Consider the following 19872-nt stretch of genomic DNA (forward strand, 5'->3'; position numbering starts at 1 on the left):
AATGCATGGGTGAAAGTGGCCAATGATCATTCTGACTGAAACTCCCGAGGCAAAACCAATCTTTTGGCCAGGGGTCTGGGGGCCACCTAGGCCCGCTGAAGCTCTGGGGTTATACAATACAAGCTCTCTGTATTCCGAAACATTGTGGACCACTTTCAGAAGCAAATCTGAACTTGACTTTGTAGAAAATGACATTTAGAAATGACTTTACTTAGAACTTGTCATTTTACCATATGGATCAACCTGGTAAATCCCACGAGGCTAATTAACAAACATAGTTTTTGAAATGTTACTCATCAGACTTTTTACATGTATGCCCAATTCACATAACATACATTTTATAAAACATCAGCAGCAAAATCATATACAATACCTGCTTAACTCAATCAGATGACCATTTTGACAGTTTTCTAAAGACCTAATTTAAGGAGTTTGACAATTTTCAATGTTGATAACTAATATTCAACTGTAAAAAATAAAGCAGTTTATTTATCTGTATAATAACATAAATGTAACGTATACTCACTTTGAGTATAGACAAGCTCTGAACCAGTAAACTTTCTTAGTCAGCTTTGATATCTATAGGTGAGTGTTTCATTCTAAAGCAGTACAACAATTCAGTGTTTTAATCAATGTCAGAAGCAATAGTCCAAGTATTTTGTGTCTCAATCATAGATGCCAAACTTTGGTAAAACAGTTAGGAGCAAACTGAAGGACTAACTGCCAAGTGTTTTTATTTATTTTTTTACAATTAAGAAGCTCTAAGAAACCAAGCAAACCTTGCTGTTGTGAATTTACGGTTTTAGTAATTGCAAACCAACAAAACAGGGCTGGTGTTTCAGCATAAAATGTTCAATATGTACTTACTGAGCACACATTAATTACAAATACATGCAAGTAGCACCAAATGGCACACAACCAGTACCAATGGCATCTCTGCACAGTGCTACACCTAGAATTCCCACATACAGCATATTAAAGGAAAGTGTTAAACAAAGAAAAGCACTGTTCTTTTGAAGGTAAGTGTTCCCGAAGTAAGATAGTTCAAAATACTTGCCATGTCAGAAGCACTGGTTTACTATATATATATATATATATATATATATATATATATATATATATATATATATATATATATATATATATATAAGACTTGATTCTGATGCAAATTTAACAGTATATATTTAACTGTATAAACGTAGTCGCAGGAAGGACCAGTCAACAGTTGTTTCTTGTTTTATACCATTAAAATGGTCTTATTCATCTAAGAAATTGTGTCTTTGCCTTCGTGCTTGCTTCTAAATATGGTCCATTGAGTTAGAGGGCAAAGTTTGCCCATAATAAAATAAAACAATGATGTAACTGCTGCTACTGCAACCAAGTCATTTATTTTTAGTTATTAAATATTTTTTTGAAATATTGGGGCACGTTTTGCACTTACTTTGGATCGGGTACGTTATTGTATATCTTTAAAAAGGGCTGACAGTGTGCAGAATGACGGGGAGAGTAATACAAGCAAAAATATTGTAATTACTTTAAGATTTCAGGTACGTGGCTTTAAAGTTAGATGACACTGGCTGCGAAAGGACTGCAACCCTATTGTCATTTTTATACACAAATAAGCTTACTAGACTTGAAAAAACATCTTAAACAATGCAAGAAAATTTCCACTTGGTTTGATTGAATGAGTAGTACACAACAAGCTTTAATATGAACGCTGAAAATGTATTTCAATAAAGAACGACACATTGTAGCCTAATTCACTAAAGCAAAAACGGGCTTCTGTTATTTTGAAATACCACTGCTTTAAATTATTACACTATGTAACACAATTTTTGTTCCTGGGTAGTAAGTGTTATTTCCTAATTGCTTATGCCTCAAAAGTATAGAAAATGGCTATTATTCCCCACAAACTTTGCTTTTGCGACCAGACAGTGATATTTTGGAATTTACCTATTTCCAATGAGAAAACGGGCGAATTTGTGTCTTTTCGTTCACATAAAGTCAGAAAAAAACAACATATGAATCCAAATTAACATGTATTTATACTAAAGTAATACAAAAATGACTACAAAAGATTTAGAAGATTTACGATTATACTGTAAATCACTTTCACGAATCAGCCCCCAAATGTAGTCTCCCATCATGTTCTCGTTATACTGTCCTTGGTAGCGGCGTTCAAAGTCCAGTATATCCTGGTGGAAGCGCTCGCCTTGCTCCTCCGAGTACGCTCCCATGTTCTCCTTGAATTTATCAAGATGAGCATCAAGGATATGGACTTTGAGGGACATCCTACAGCCCATTGTGCCGTAGTTCTTCACCAGAGTCTCAACCAGCTCCACATAGTTTTCAGCCTTGTGATTGGCCAGGAAGCCCCGAACCACTGCGACAAAGCTGTTCCAAGCCGCTTTCTCCTTACTAGTGAGCTTCTTGGGGAATTCATTGCACTCCAGGATCGTCTTTATCTGTGGTCCGACGAAGACACCAGCTTTGACCTTTGCCTCAGACAGCTTAGGGAAGAAGTCTTGAAGGTACTTGAAGGCTGCCGACTCCTTATCTAGAGCTCTGACAAATTGTTTCATAAGGCCCAATTTGATGTGCAGTGGTGGCATCAGCACCTTCCGGGGGTCCACCAGTGGCTCCCACTTGACGTTGTTCCTCCCCACAGAGAACTCGGTCCGCTGTGGCCAGTCCCGCCTGTGGTAGTGCGCCTTGGTGTCCCTGCTGTCCCAAAGGCAAAGATAGCAGGGAAACTTGGTAAAACCGCCTTGGAGACCCATCAGGAATGCCACCATTGCAGCCTCTTGATGCCATCTCAGAAAAATGCAGATATGTATCCACTTAGGCAGCTGGAACTAAACTGAACTGGTGGGCTTAAGGCCCCTGTATTTATACTACTATTTATATTACTGGAAAGTTCTCCAAGTTTACTCAGCACTGAATCTATCTGGAATGTTCTGGAAAATAGGTAAATTCCAAAATATCATAGTCCTGGTCACAAAAGCAAAGTTTGTGGGAATAATAGCCATTTTCTATACTTTTGAGGCATAAGCAATTAGGAAATAACACTTACTACCCAGGAACCAAAAAAAAAAAAAAATTGTTACATGGTGTTAATAGTGCTTAATTACAGTAACAACATTTTATTTAAAGTTGGTGTTGAACTTAAAACAGTTCATGGCCCCACAGCAACATGAACCTACTAACGTCCTTATTTAAAAAAATAAATAAAAACTAACCATCTTGTTCTCTTTTGCTTTTTTTCAATGCATATCATTTAATTAACAGATAATTAAAAAATAAATAAATAAATAAATAAATAAATAAATAAACAAACAAACTAACAACTGTCTAGCCTAAATTTAATTAACTGTTGTAGTCACCACAAACTGCCCAGCATCTTCGCAACACCGCTGCTAACGTTAGTTGTTGTAAAATAGTGCAGAGCAGACTATGTGTCAAACCAATGTTCATGTAGGGTGCCTTTCATTGTGTTTTTTTTTTAAATTTTAAATCAATGTCCGACTTCTGAATGAAACGTTTTTTTTTGTATTACATTAAGCCTTTTAAAAGGCAAAACCATAAAAAAACATAGAATAATAAATAGTGTGTACACTCGGAGCCAAAAAAGTAGAGGGGCGGTGCTCTATGGGTTAGACGCCTATGGTCTCAATCAAGTTAAGGTCTCAAAAATCAAGTACGTGCTTAAACATATGCATACAAAAAATAAACATACCACAGCCTCCAGCTTCTGATGTACAGAGGTCAAGGTTGAATGAGGTGCATTCATGTTGAAACGTAGCTGCAGTTTACAACAGTATCCAGTGCATGGTTACTACTGAACAAGCTGTTTAAAGATGCAGAAAACAGAATCACCCCTAAAGATCGGGTCAATGTGTTTGGAAATTACCATCTGGATGACAAAGACTAACTTGGAGATAAATATTGGTTTAACACTTTTGTTCATTCATTTACACTAACAAAAATCAAACACAAAACACATCACAAGAAAAAAAAAAATATATATATATAAATATAAATCATAACTAAATTAAAAGGAAAAAGGCAGAGAGAAAAGAGAGGAGACAGTCGTAGGGACAGAGATAGGCTAGTTGCACTTAGCACCCAGAAGGCTATGCAGAAGGTTCCCCGCACCTCACTGAGCAAGTCGCAGCGCTTGGGCAGTCCATAGCTGGCTACTCAGAAGCTGCATTAGGGCTGAAAACCAGAGCCTACTAGGCCAATAAGGGGCTACTAAGAGCACCTTGACCCGGTCGTGCCTGATTTTCTCCAGACACACCGGGAGCAGGGCGAGTGGTGGGAAGGCATATAACAGTTGCCTCGACCACTGGTGTGCCAAGGCATCTAATCGCCAGTGGGTCCCCAACTCCCTTTATGGAGAACCAGAGGGGACAATGGGTCAATTCCTGTGAGGCAAAGGAATCGCTCCCAAATGAAGCTCACCACCTCGGGGTGAAGCCCCCATTCCGAGGCGCAGGAGACCCAGAGGTAGGGTCCGAGAAGCTGCTGCCATCAAGCAGCAGAAGGTGCTGGAACGTCACTACCTTGAGCTGAAACAGTTCTAAAACAGGCAGCTATTCTCCGCACTCTGCCGTCCGACATAGTGGACAGCATGGACCTGAAGTCCAATCACACTCCTAGATGCTGTCTGAGAAGGCCTGAGCTGGCTCTTCGCATGATTCACCGTAAGGCCCAACCATTGAAGTTGGCCGGTGACAAGTTCCGTGTGGGCATCTGCCTGTGCTCTGAGACTGGGCACAAATGAGCCAGTCGTCCAGATAATTGAGTACTCTGCTGCCTTTGAGTCTCAAATGGGACCAGGATAGCTTCCATGCACTACGAAAAGGCACAGGGAGCAAGAGAGAGGTCAAATGGCAAGACCCAGAAACCGTACACTATTCACTAAAAGGCAAACCACTGGTACTTCCTGTACACTGGTTTTATAGGAACTAGGTGTCCTTGAGGTCCACATTAATGATTTTGTTAATTAACCATTTATATGCAGGAAAAGATAAAGTATTCAATGATAAACCTGCATTTACCAATAAGCTTAATTAAATCATAAGGTTAACCGGTAAATGTCAGAAAAGCAATATATTTCTTCATAATTCCAGACATTTACCACCTTACTTGGTTAATGTTGACAGTTACCTGTAAAGCACAAGATTTAACAAATTTGAACTTTTACCAGAACATATACATATCAAAGCATGTGGTCTGTTTCATTGTTAGGGTGGGTGATTAAAGCAAGACGACAGTGAAAGGCATAAGGAATTTTAGAGATATGGAATTTTAGGTGACAGAACATTAGTTCGCAATTCAAAGAATACAAAAGTGTAAGCGCTGGGTATTTATCATCTGGAAATCCAAAAGTCACATGACCCCATATGGCTCAATTAGGTAAAAGGTTGCCGGCTGTGCAAACTCATGCAAGCTTCCTTAATGGGGGTGCTTAAGAAATAAAAGGTTGAGGACTGAGGTTCTTTTGGATATATACACAACCACATACACACATTTCTCTTTGTAAAGAACAAGACTTGTAGTTTAACAACTGATTCTTCAAACAATAAAACAAATTTTAATGTAAGTTTCTGTACAATGCTAAGCAGTTTTTATTTATATATAGAAAACGTAATAGGAGTAGTGTTTAAAATGACAAAACTCCTTAATTTAATGGCAGGTACTCTGGAAAAAATAACAGCATTCCATCCACAAATATTTTCAAGCAATAAATATGTATTTATAAATAGTGTAAATTTACATCAAGATTAGAAACAAAACAAAAAAAACACAAATTTGAAGTTTATTCCTTAGTTTATGTGCAACCCATTTATCTTTGTGACTTGGCTGTTTTTTCTTTTTTTTTTTTTTTTTAAACCTAGGAAACCCAAAATTATCATGGTTTCAAAATAACAAGACAGATAAAACATAAAAGCAGTAAAAAAATTATATTTCACCTAACTTTTCACATTACAAATTCTTTTATATTTTGTTACCCAAAGAGACTTAAAATGTCTATCTACCATACAAAAGACCAGCTAAGCTAGTACTCATTTTCTTAAGGGAAAACTTCAATGAAAAAAGATAAATGAACCAATTTATCAGCCCAGAAACCAAGTAATACAAAAGAGGAAGGTCAATGAGTCAGTAGTCTTTGTGTGATGTTGCCAGTTGTGACAGATAATTATATATACAAAACATTTTTTTTTTCACTTTTATATAAGTACAGCCGAAACAGCTATAAATAGTCCTGGAATAGGAGCAGCACCACCTCCCGTCCAGTTGGTTGACACTCCGCACTTGGAAGGTTGCATAGACACACAGCTTTCAGCCAGCAGCCTTATGGGATAGCTACAGAAACCAGTGGTGCAGAACTGGGTCACTTCCTGAATATCAGAAATGTTTCATTTTGTAAAGTCCACAGAACAATAAATGTCAATGTCAAGATGAAGATGAAGGCAATGGAGGAGCCTGACCAGAGAGAGAGAGAGAGAGAGAGAGAGAGAGAGGGGGAAGAAAAATAGAAAACAAATTCAGATTTCAACAATGTGTGTGTGTGTGTGTGTATATCTATCTATCTATCTATATATATGTGTGTGTGTGTGTGTAGAGATTCTCTATACAAGGTGTCCCATAATTCTGTCATCATAGGTATATTTGTTAGGGGTGCAACAATTACTCTATGCATCCATTACTGATCATCTGTCCTTAAATTTCCCGAGCTTTGATTACATATTGGCGAATCAATGCATCAAATTAGAATCAATTTTGAAGTCTACTGTTGCTGGTTTGCATTAAAACCTTAAGTGTGCTTCATTTAGCGCTACTACAGTAGATAAAACAACATTTGCGTTTTGCTAAGATACGCACTTTAGGCCTCTACAGTTGCGTTGGATATACCCCATGTAAAATGAGTTGAGTTGCTTCACTGGTGAGAGTGTGCATTTTTCTTGCACTATAAAGTTACAAGGAAACAATACCTTTTATGTTATGTGTAATCATTTCAAAAGAATGGCAATATTCTATCTACCGATTACCTTCTTTTGTTTCAAAGTATGTTGTGTTTGGATTATATGGCAATATTATATAAAAAGCTGAACTTAGTATGGTAGTTAAATTAGTCAGGATTTGTGAGATTAATTAAAATGCTTTGTTTTGGACATAAAATGATAACAGTAATGAACAACCAGAGATAGATAATTATTATTACAATGTTAAAGGGACATCTGATGCAGATTTTTTTCAGTTGTTACAAACTTTATATTTCTTTTTTTATAACCAGAAGTGTTCTAATTTGAATGCAAGTTGTGCTTTTATGCTTAACTCATGCAGTGTTTTTAGTTATTGGATCTTTTGTTTAAAAAAATATAATATTATGTTTGTTCTTTTGAAAAATAACACCAATGCATCGATTATCGTTGATAAATGCCTATATAATAATCGAATAAGAAATTAGGCTGCCGATTGCACCACTAATATTTGTTAATATGTTGGTATCTCTCCATTTCTTTCAGGTGGGAAATATGCAATGTGTACACATTCAGATCATTGTAATGCCTGACTTATGGGACACCCTGGAGATTACATATTTTTTCTTGAGTTAATGCACTTGTCTTTCACCTACAAAGACTTGGCTTCCTATCAGGTGTTATAAAGCTTATGCAGTTAATTCCTTATTGATTACTAAAGCTAACAGGTAGCAACAGTTTGTGGTTTGGAGGTTATGTTCATTCTAACATAAATGATCCATTTGCTTCTTACTTGTCATCATGCCTTTTAAAGTTATTACCCAGTATGTACATTCAAATATACAACATACAGGGATAAATACTTCACACATTTAAAAAATGAGTAGTGTGCTGCATGTTAAACATGAGTATGTTCATTTGTTTAGTAAATATATATGGCAACATAAATTTTACTCACTAATGTGAACTGGTCATAGACTTGCATCAGGTCCTCCATTTTGTACTGTTCTAGCACCACAAAATTTTCCAGGTTTGCACTGCCTTTGCGAGCACAGTCCTGGCAATGCACTACATAGGTCTTCCGAGAATTGCTCTCACTAGTGACAAAAAGCAGATCAAAGACCTCTACCTGAAACATTAGGAAAGACAAAGGCAAGTATTAAAACCACACATAGACCATTCACAAGAAAAACAATGACTACAAAAAACAGGCCAGCTCAGTATACTTTTCAAACGGTGCTATAATTAGTCAACTACTTATCTGTGCTAATTATAGCAATATACTGGTTTAAATATGTATGCCCCAGTATACCTACAAACCCCAGGGTTACTGCATTCTACAAATGGCTATTCTTCTACATTTTAATAATTAATCCTGTGTTTTGCATCCTTTTCAGCGTGACCAGGGTAGCCATTAAGGACTATAGTTAAGGATAAGAAATCACCACAAACTAGGTGTTTTAAGATGCACTCACCTCACAGATGCTACAGTAATGAGCAGGCTCGTCCTTTCCCCTTCCGTGCCATACAATCTCTTTTCCTGCAACAATGAGAGCCTCCTTCAACATCTGACACTGCTTCAACGTCCTCAACAAGCAGAACCTAGCAAAATGAGCATGGAAAGAGGCATTTAATTCTCAGAATACGTCTTTCATAGACTGACAGACATAAAATACCTTAAGGTATTAGCATGACTATGTAGACAGCATATATATAAAATGAGACCCAGAAATATTACATGGAACCTCGGAAAAGGGCAAAAGTTTAGAGTGGCGTTTCGAGCTTAAACATCTTTATTGTGTGGCTGTCTGCATCCAAGCCTGGGTGGCTGTCTGCATCCAAGCCTGGGTAAACGTAGGTCAAATGGAACAAGCTGCACAGACTATACACTTAATTGCAACATAAGAACACACCATCTTCCTCACAGTACTGAGTCCCTAGTGTCCAATTTACTTTCTATCTAATTTCTAGATATTTATTAATTTTCTATCTGATTTTCGGCTCTTAGGGATGTATGTAATAAAGTCCCATTGCTATTAATTTTTAAAAAGCATATTCAATTCCTGCAGCTTCATCACAGGTCACAAACGCTGCCATGATTTTGTTTTTAACTTACTTAATCATTTCGAAGAGCTTGGGATCTGACACTTTGATGTTCCGTGCCATGTTCCAGGACAGGTGAATCATGGGAACAATAGACTTCACACTTTGTAGTTTATTCCACTCATATCTCTCCACTGCAAGTTTATACTGGTATGCTGTAAGTAAACAAGAAAAATAAATGACTCCTGTTCCATCATACCAAGGTCTAGGTCAGTCTTTAATTAACATCATTTCTTGGCCTGGCTCTATCATAATGAGTGTACATATTACTTCATCAGAAGACAGATAACCTTCCACCTCATTTGTGGTACATTTTTATATAAAAAGACAGACTTTAGCTTTAAGAAATGTTATCATGAGCAGTCCATGTCTTCAAATGCCCAGGTGGTGGACAACCAAATATGTAACAATTTATATTTAAATAAAAGCGAAAAAAGTGTATGTGAAAAAGAATAAGAGGAAGAGTTAACAATTGGAGAAAAAGGGGGAAGTAGATATAGTACGAGCCATGTGGAATAGCAAAAGAAAAAAACTAAACTGGACAAGAAGCAGCAATACCTGTTAGTGGTCCAACATTCCAAGCGATATTATTGCACCAGCCAATAGCCTGAACCCAGTGCACTGTGCCTGCATTGATCCAAACCAGATCTCCAGGACGCTGGATAAACCGATACACAGGGACATTCGCCTCATACAGATCCTCTAGGTTTGGCCACCAGGAGCCCATTAAGAAATTTATATTGTTCCTGTTGAAAAAATAAATAAGTTAGCAAAGTGAGTCCAATTGTACTGGGCAATTAAGCACATGGTAACACAAGTATAGTGGATTATGAAGAATGTAATGAAAAATGTTTGGCAACTACCAATGACAAAATGTAAAGCAAGTTGGTTTGAAGACCACAACTGACCAAAGTCAATTAGAAAAAAAATAGTTCATTTACTTTTCTCCGAACGGTGAATTAACCAAATGTAGTGAATTATCGAATGGTAAAATATTGTGGGAGCACAGTACCATGCTGGCAATTGACTTCTTGTTATTGTGCTAAATATGTTTACATACTTTTCACAGAAATCATTCATGGCACCCCAGTAGGACTCCGGAACTGCAAACCATTCACAATCCCCTGGGCCGATGTTGATGTTGACAGAACAAAAGTTGTTGTTTTCTTGATGACCTAAAAAACACCACATATATAGTGTTGTTAGCAGTGGAACAGATAATCCACAGCAATCAGAAACACATTGACAGTAATCCTAAAAAGGGATTCAGAATTAAAATACACTCTGGAGACTTATTATTCATTAATGATGTGAACAGGAAACCTGATTTTCCTGATTTTACAAAATCTAAGCCAATATTAAATTATGTATCAAATTGCTTTTCCAGCATTTCAGTTAATTTTCCAGCATTTTAATTCAACACTTTTGATATAGTATTTTGCCCCCTGAATTAAGTTTCGTATAGATTAGGGGGAAACGAACAGTGAGCAGAGCAACATCTAAAACATTTCTGATGCAGAGTAACATGCTGTAGTTATCAGAAGGGGCGACGTATCCAAACTCACAGTACTAACCTGTGTACCAGGAGAATAACTGAATTGAACTGAACACATGCTACTCACCAGGCGTCCTGCTGCCAGGAACCTTCATATAGAGCTGAACCGTGTTCATTCCCAGGATGATGTGTCCAACATGGCTCAGGAGATTCCCTGCAGACACAACTCGTGCAAACGCAGGGAGCTTACTTAACTCATGAAGCTGCAACTTCCACCTGAAATTAGTAATTTCTGCTTTAGATAATCCTGGAGACACACTGATCATTTCAATATGATAACAGTATGCATATATAGACAATTTAAAAAAAATGAAAAAATGATATTTTCCTTTCTTAAACACATAAGTAGTGACACAAACTAACCAGTACAGTATAAGCCCTTTGGGGGGAAAAAGGTACATTAGGGGGTGAGGAGTGGCTGTTCACTACAGTAAAGTGACTGTTTTCCAGTCCAACTAACAAGGATATGGTATAGTAAGAATTAAACACATTGCTATACATTCCTTATAATTGTATTTAAACCTTTTCCACAATATCTTAGTGCCAAAGAGCAGACAGTAAAAAGCAAATGGATAATAGTCCCAAAAAGTTTTCAATTGAAAACAAATATACTATTCAGCACACTGGTGTATATTTTGATAAAATGATTCAAGAACTTGGTCAGCATCTCTGTACAACATTCCTGCAATGGTGACTGACTAAGAATCTTGTGCTCCAAAAATCACTTAAAATTGACTTACTTCTTTTCATCTGAGAAGTCAATGTTTGTCCCAAATTTGATGGTTTTGAAGGGTCCTTTTCTCCGCCGGCCAACACTATAAACAAACACACACATTGGTTAAAAAGCTTTTCCACCACAATTCAAGCTGGTAAAACAGCGTTTTAACCATTACTGCACTCACTTATCTGATGATGTTGATTCATTGTCCGAGTGGTCCTTGTGGCCCTTCTTTTCATTTTCCTCCTTAATTAAAAAAAATATATATATTAGGGCTGTTACGATTAACAGTTAATTGGACAGATTAATCAACTAGAGTTGATCGCAAGTACAAATTACAATTTAAAATCGTGCATTCTGGGTAGAGAGGGAAAAGCATGCTGCTATTTAGGGAAGTGCTGATTTGAAGCGCGCTCCCTGTAAGTGGTAGGGCACTGGTTTTAAGCTCGTATAAAAAAAGAAGTTGTGTAAAAATCATAATTGTTGTCTTGTTTTGTACAAGGACTGCCAATAGTGTGCTACAGATGTATATATGTATTTGGAAGTGGAATGTTTATCTACGTTGATTTAAATGATTGCCAAACATGCGTCTGCAAAGTTACTCGTGTACATTGTAAACAGAGCTGTTGTGAACGCCGTGGTAAAATCCAGTGTGGCGCATTTACCCTGAATAACATAACAAACTGTTGATTTAGTTATAAACCTCGGGGTAGTTTTTGTTTCCGTGTTTGTGCATTGCTAATAATTTTGCTGTTTAGGTGTTACCCCAGAGAGGTTAAACAGTATGCGTATAACTGTGTTGCTCTGGCCCTTGGGGCTGGTGTGACAGTTATTGGGTCTCTAAATCTATTTTATTAGTATAATAGGATGAAAAGGTAACATTTGTGACATTTACTAAAATAAAAATAATTATAAAAAATGTTTTTTAAAAAGATCAAATTCCCATTGGGCTCTAGAGTCTAGACATCTAGAGTAGCATTTTCATTGTTCGCATTGCAAATGAGTATCCGCTAACAAGTACAGCATGATTTGCTGACACCCCAAAAAGGTACAGGGATGTATGTATCATTCCTAGAAAACCACCAGCAACAACTTTACTATGGAAGTCAAACAGACATGCTAGGAGGTCATACAACTCTCTTCTCGCAGAAAGCAAAATATTAATGATGTACCACTAACATTACAGGAAACACCTGTACTGTTTCCAACAGTGGCTCATAAAGGCAAGATAAATAAACTGTATAGGGCACATCTTTTTTAAATAGGACATGCAGATGCCAACAGGCTGGCATTATCTATGGTGGGAATATTTTTTCAGCTTGAGTGCTTTGTTTCAACTCAGCTGGCATGCATGTCAGTCAAGTTACCCCTAATCACCAACTCCACTGGAATATAAACTACACAAAGTATTCCAGAGTGGAATGTATCATTTTTGAAATTTAGGATAATTTTATGTCTAACATTGACATTTTAAACTTTGTATCTAAGGAAGAGAAAATATCAACACTATCTTACAAAATACAGTTAAACAGTAGAACTGCCTTCCACGTCCCTCTCCCCTTACTGCACTTCACAGTTTGTAAGTGTGTAATTGTGTATGCATATTGTATCCATCAAAAGCATGTATACAGGATTAAGCAGGATCAAACACCTGCCTTAACCCGATTTTCCATTGTATTTTCGCAGATAACTGACCCGTAATGATTCCTGGAATGACGAGGCCTGGTACTGTGCATATTTGGCAATGGTAGTATGGGACCGACTGCTTTCACAGCGCCACATTTTCTTCGTTCCAGTTAGGTCCCAGTTTTCGTCCGTGGGCTGCGACAGTTGTGTCCGCACCTCCACCAGATGATCAGCGTTTGCTTCTACTAACGTCTTGGTAGAAAACAGGCCGAGATCTGGGAAACAAAGAGGAGCCTTCAGTTTGGTTTTTTTCCCCCTTGGTTTTTTGTGAACATTAGCCACTAGTTAATATGACAAAGACCAATATATACAATTTATAATAGTTTAACAAAAAATCTTTATATAAAAAAGCGCTTCAATTTCAACTATTTGTTTGACAAAAGTATTGGCACCTTTACATTTGAAGTCTGCAAAAATGTAATAGAAATAATTAAATATATATTCCTTGATTGAAAACTATACAGTAATTAAGCTGCATTATAAGTCAATAACCAGAAAAAAAGGTAATTTCCAACATCTGTTGAAGAACATTTTGGCAACTCGACACATGGTCAAGACAAATGTGTTGGATTCACGTTTGAGAAAAGCACTTGTAGCAAACTACAACAAAGGAAAAGGCTACAGAACAGTATCAAAGAAATATGGAATACGAAAATCCACAATCAGAACAATCAAGAAGTAACAGAGAAACGTTTGAAAGTAGACATCCAAAAAAAAAAAAAAAGGGGTAAATCAGGCAGCTAAAAGAATCCTAAAAAAAGATTCAGCCAATGACGATTTAGAAGCATCAGGGATAATAGTGCATGAAATAACTGTACAAAAGCACCTGAACAAAGAAGAGTTGTATGCACAGATCTCTCTGCAAACCACTTTTAAAGAAAATTCCTAAAACAAACCATCTTTTCTTTCCCAAGAAATATGAACAGGAATCTGAAGCATTCTTCAACAAAATGATCTGCTTCAATGAGACTAATATAACTTTTTGCCAAAAATGGACCACAGTATGTTTGGACAAAAAGGGGAAAGCATGGAGGTGATTCGATCATGTTGAGGTTCAGGGACTGGAGACATTCATGTGGGTTTACATGCACGTGAAAAGCGACTCTACAGTGATGACTGTGTGACGTCACGCGAATACATTGTGAAACAGCAAAAGAACGTCCCTTTGGTTAGCGCGGCTTTAAGGGCAGGGGTCAATCGCTTTCTCACGATAAAAATAGCTGTAAAAACCTATGTAAACCGGAGCAGGAACCATGCTTGTGTCTCACAAGATTTCAGCAGTCAAGATCCCGTTTAACTGGTGGAATCTCACGTTATTCTCAGCAAAGTCGTACCAAACCACACACACAGAGACACGAAAGAACGCAAAAGACGCTGCAAATGTAAACCTCTCATAGTCTATTAATGTTTGTATAAATGCATGTTGTTAAGCACAACTAACCGAACTTTTAGTCTCATATTATTAGTAGTAATAGTAGTATTTTCTTTCTATAATTTTTTTAAGATGCCCCAGGAACAACAGAGCTCCACCTCCTCTTCCACCTTACAGAACTGGAATGAATTGTTAGCATCTATTGGCATATTGTGCAATAATGGATATAGTTAAACATAAATGTACTGTATCGCTTTAAATAAAGACTTTTGTTTGAATGTTTATAAGACATCCACGTTTCATTATAATGTGTGTGTTAAGTGGATTCTGCACCTGGCACTTTACCGCAGCTGCAGACCAGCAGTCACTGGCTTCTTGGAGCAGAGGCAGGGTATAGGGACCGGCAGACGTGTACAGGAACATTAGATGCTCAGCCTGGTACTCCGCCTATAGAACTGCCAGTGCATGAAGCTGCTCAGGAACCTCATATGTATTTTTACATATCCCCCTCTTCTCAATCTTATATTCATACAGGCCTAAGGATCATGCTTTTTTTTTATTGTATTGTAGTGTAACCCCATGTGTTCCCACATTTTCCACATACATTTATACTATACTATTACTTTATAATTAAATACAACTTTTAGATGTTACGCATATCTATTTTTTAAGTAGTAAAACTTGTACTTAGTAGAAGTTTTATTTTATATACTTTTACGTGTGTGTGTGTTTGAAAGGTAACGAGATACAAACAAGTAATGCGTGATAATGTGCGCAGCAACAAGTTAATTCTAATCTCTTGTTAATTTTTTTAAATCTTCATGGCAACGCATGAAGCTCTCCTCACGATATTCAGAGTTGTTCTTTTCCTATTTATTATGCAGACACGGACATTTAAACATTCCTTCACCTAAATTACTATGATTGAGTAATCTGCATTGGTACGGCCGACTTTTGACAAACTCCTGGGGCAAAACCAATCTTTTGGCTTGGGGCTGGGGTTGTACATGTTCCAGATGCATTCAGAGTCATTTTGGACCACATTCAGTAGCAAATTTGAAATTACTTCATCTACAACTTGCTATTTTACCAGATGGATCAACCTGATGAATCACACATGCGGTTAGTTAAACATTTTTTTTTATATGTTACTCATCAGACCTTTTACATGTATGCCTAATTCACATAATATTCATTTTATAAAACCTCAGCTGCAAAAATCATATACCATCTCTGCTTAAAAATTAAGCAGGCCATCGCTATAAAGAATCCTTTCATCTCACTCTCACTTTGCGGAGGTGATAGCAAGCAAGAAAGCCATTTTAAATTATACAGATCTCAGCTCAGCCAAATGCAGGGCTCAAACAGTGCATTAAAAGGCTTCCTGAGTGCATAAGCGCCACGTTTAACCTCCAGTGAGGAACAATGTCCTTCATAGGTGGCCGAAGCTGTCTAGCCCCTTTCAAAAACCACCCTCCTGGGGAGACCAAGTCAATCTTAACACTGCAAGTTGAAATAGCTGCCAGATATACCTTTCAATGTGGAAGGGGATTTCCCCTCGTCAAATAGGTCCAGAAAAAATTGCAGTATTACTGTCATGGGACAAGTGGTGGGGTCGAACCCACGAGGCAGACACCACATCTGAAAGACACCCCACTTGTACCCGTACTCTGATCACGTGGACGCTGCTCTGGTATTAAGTAGGGTGTCAATAAGCCTGTTGAACAGACCCAGATGGCTCAAATGCAGCCATTCAGGGGACAGACGCAGAGCTGCAGGCTTGATGAGTCGGGATGCCATAAGGTCCCCTGTGCCTGACTGGGAAGTCCAGACACAGTGGGAGCAGGGCGAGCAGTTGGAAAGCGTATAACAGTTGCCTCGGCCAGTGGTGTGCCAAGGCATCTATCGCCAGTGGGTCCCCACCTACCTTTATGGAGGACCAGAGGGGACAGTGGGGCAGTTCCTGGGAGGCAAAGAGGTCTATCTCTCCCAAACCTCTTCCAGATGAGGCTTGCCCCCTCAGGGTGAAGCCTCCACTGAGGTGCTGGGGACTCCCCTTGAGAGGAGGTCTACCGCCCAATTCATCACCCCGGGGAGATGCACTGTCCGCAGTGAGAAAAGGTTCTCATGTGTGCCCAGATCAAAAGCCACATAAATGGAGACTGGGTGACCTGAGGCCGCACTGGTGGTTGATGTAAGCCACCACTGTTGTGTTGTCTGTACGGACAAGAACATGTCTGCCTTGAACCTTCTGCAAAAAAAATCTGCAAGGCCAGGAAAACTGCCTGCAGCTCTAAAACATTGATGTGGAGACCCTGCCGTGGGGGTTCCCACACACCTTGCACACCCCGTGATTAGTGATTTTTGACCATTCTTCAATGCAAAATTGTTCCAGTTCATTCAAATTCAGAGGACGTCTCTTGTGCACAGCCTTCTTCAACTCATACCAAAGATTCTCAAATTGGATTTAGATCGGGACTTTGACTAGGCCATTCCAGAACCTTGATTTTATTCTTCTTTAACCATTCTGAAGTAGATTTTGATGTGTGCTTTGGATCGTTGTCGTGTTGGAACTTTAAACCAAGTTTTGTAGCGGAGGGTTTCATATGATTGGCCACGATTGGTACGCTATGGAATCCATTTTACCATGTATTGGAACTAAATTTCCTGTGCCATTAGAGGATAAAGTGTCTCGCAGAAGGATACTACCACCTCCATGCTTGACAGTAGGTATGGTGTTCTTTTCTTTGTACGCCTCACCAGACTTTCTTCAAAAGTAAGGACTATCAACGTGACCAAATAGCTTGTTTTCTTGTTTCATCACTCCACAAAAAACCTTTGACCAGAACTCTCATTCATCATTCAAATGCCGATTTGAAAACTTTAAGCAATTGTCCTGGTGATTATTTCCTAAGAGTGGCTTTTTCCTTGGCCTTCGACCACTGAGACCTTCACCAATACTTGACCTATGGTTGAAATAGAAACCCCAGTCCCACTTGCAGCTAATTCACTTTGAATATATTTGGCAGTCAATCTCGGATTGTTATTAATCTTCCTCACAAGATTTTTCCTAAAATTCTTTGTTTGAGAAATTTCTAGAAATTATACATTTCCATTGGGGTATGTAAACTTTTGACTACAACTGTATATAGTTTGCCTGCTCTGTGCCCTATTGATTAGGCGCCTATGGTCTCAATCAAGTTACAGTCCAACAAGAGGATAAAAAACTCCAAACATGTCACAAAAATCAAGTATGTGTGAAAACATTTTACAGTTTTCCACAATAAATAAGCGTAGGGTACCAATACTTTTGTCTGTGACTGTAAATGACAGTTACACATGTCATTATCTATTTTTAAAATGGAAAAAAATTCCTTCAAAAGGTTTTGGTTGAGTTAAACCAGATTTTTTAAATTCTTTAATTACAGAAACTTTCATTTTTAGTAAAATAAATCAGCCTTTTACACATCTTTATAGTTCTAAATATAAGGGCATCCACTGGAGGAAAAAAAAAATTAAACCCATCATTAATAAAAAGAAACAATAACAATATGTACAACATTATGACTTGCTCACTTCTAAACGTAGGCTTTGTGACTGGATAGGCATTAAATACTGGAACACAATCCTAATACTGCACCTTAATGCAAAAGAACTGTACTTGAAGACATCATTGTGTCTTAGAACATGGAAACTGTTAATTCTCAATGATGCATTCTTGAATACCAGATATAACATGCAATTACTTTCTTAGCTTCCAGGTGGTGCTATTGCACTTCATGTACATTTCACATCTTCATGAAATCCCCCCCACCCCAACTAGGCAGCAGCTACATCTTTCCATCACTTTCAATCAGACAGCAATCACTTGGTTTCCTGTGTTAACTGAGCTTACCTAGTTTAAGCGCTCCTGCAAGACCACGGATTACTGTGACAGGGTTGTTTGGATTTGTACAGAATTGGTGTAAAGGTGGAAAGAAAGCATCTCGCTTGTTCTCCAGCTGTAAACCAAAATAATAAAAAATAAATAAAAACAAAACAATGAACTGGTTTTCAAAACAATGGGCTTAACATCTAAAGCTAGACTGACGTTTAATATATAACAAATATTAGAATGATGATTTTTTTTTTTTTTTTTTTAAATCCCCAACAATAAATATATAAATTATATATATATATAAAGAATAATGTAGCTATTGAATTGTTAAATCTGTCTGGTTACAGAAATTTCCTGGTTGCCTAACTCTTCAACACTGAAGTCCAAAATAACAAACTCCTCAAAACAGCAGACCAGTAAACGAATCAAATATAAATTATGTATCCCCACAACACAGAAACGTTAATTATTTTCTTATAGTAAATGTAATTTAGCTTTGTATTCACATAACAGGACCAATAGTACAGCAAGTTGTAGCTACCACTTCAAAATGGCATTCAAAGAATTACTCCAGTTCAGCAGTATCAATCTTAATCAGTAAGCCATCTTTGATATAATCTAAACCTATACATCTAGGCGCAATTTTCTTAATGCATTCGAACTACAAAACTACAGCATTAAAGGAAATGCATAACCAGCAACCCTCCAGTAACCCCTTTAAATGGCATTGGTGGAGGACACTGCTTTGCTGCTTTTATTCGGGATATTTCATTCCTTTTGCAATTGTTTGGGCCTGCATTCCGATTCATCCTAATCTTACCTTTTACCAGCCTGCCATCATAAAGTAAAGAAGCCACTAATTATTTTGGCTGGAGTACCATTATGTAGGGAGTCTTTAGAGGAAACTTATGTAAAGTTTATTGGTCTCAACCACAGAGCAACACACTGCTATACATCTCTTACGTCAACAAAATAATAATAATAATAATAATAATAATAATAATAATAATAAAAAGTTTAAATACAATCCCCACAGAACATAGTATTGTACCGGTCAATGCAGGCTTAAATTATAAAGAACTTAAATCACATTAAGAAAGTACTGTCTAGCAAAATACTAAAAGTGAACATAATTGCTGTTGCACAAGCAGACCCAGAACTACTGTAACACTTACAAACATTCTAGTTGGAGACAGTGTATGTGTATAGTGTTTCTAGGACAGCAGTACTACTACAAGAGGGTATACTTACATAAATACTGGGAGTAGGAGGGTTGAGTTTGTCCTTTGGCAGCGAAGGATAAGGGGGAGGAGGCAGTCGTGGGGGCGGACACTTGTCCAATAAAACGCTACTATTTGATAGACCATTTTTACCGAGATTTCTGAAATGGAAGAAATCGAGACTTTAAACATTTGAATGCAGTCAAAGAAAAAGAAATATTGAAAGTGAAGGTCTTATCTGAATAACCCTTCTCAAAACTCAAAACAATACTACAATTACATCTGTTCTTAGATGCTTAATTTTATCTTCATGACGTTATACATTACATGAACTCTATTTATTTATTTATTT

At 37.5% G+C, this 19872-nt stretch overlaps 1 protein-coding gene across 5 annotated transcripts in view; it reads right to left on the reverse strand.

Moving 5' to 3' along the window:
• Window positions 1-5576: 5576 nt before the first annotated feature.
• kdm6a (lysine (K)-specific demethylase 6A) overlaps window positions 5577-19872 on the reverse strand; it is a 129679-nt gene continuing 115383 nt past the window's right edge. For all 5 annotated transcript variants that reach the window (XM_059028900.1, XM_059028898.1, XM_059028897.1 and 2 more), the window contains 12 exons: window positions 19552-19681; window positions 18319-18424; window positions 13061-13266; window positions 11550-11611; window positions 11388-11462; window positions 10715-10863; window positions 10153-10267; window positions 9651-9838; window positions 9106-9247; window positions 8465-8591; window positions 7948-8118; window positions 5577-6492 (listed from right to left, as the gene is read on the reverse strand). In XM_059028900.1, the coding sequence (XP_058884883.1) occupies window positions 6463-6492; window positions 7948-8118; window positions 8465-8591; window positions 9106-9247; window positions 9651-9838; window positions 10153-10267; window positions 10715-10863; window positions 11388-11462; window positions 11550-11611; window positions 13061-13266; window positions 18319-18424; window positions 19552-19681 (1501 nt within the window). In that variant the 3' untranslated portion in view covers window positions 5577-6462. The remainder of the gene's footprint in view (window positions 6493-7947; window positions 8119-8464; window positions 8592-9105; window positions 9248-9650; window positions 9839-10152; window positions 10268-10714; window positions 10864-11387; window positions 11463-11549; window positions 11612-13060; window positions 13267-18318; window positions 18425-19551; window positions 19682-19872) is intronic.

This window comes from Acipenser ruthenus, chromosome 8, assembly GCF_902713425.1.
Source record: "Acipenser ruthenus chromosome 8, fAciRut3.2 maternal haplotype, whole genome shotgun sequence".
Classification (NCBI taxonomy): Eukaryota; Metazoa; Chordata; class Actinopteri; order Acipenseriformes; family Acipenseridae; genus Acipenser; species Acipenser ruthenus.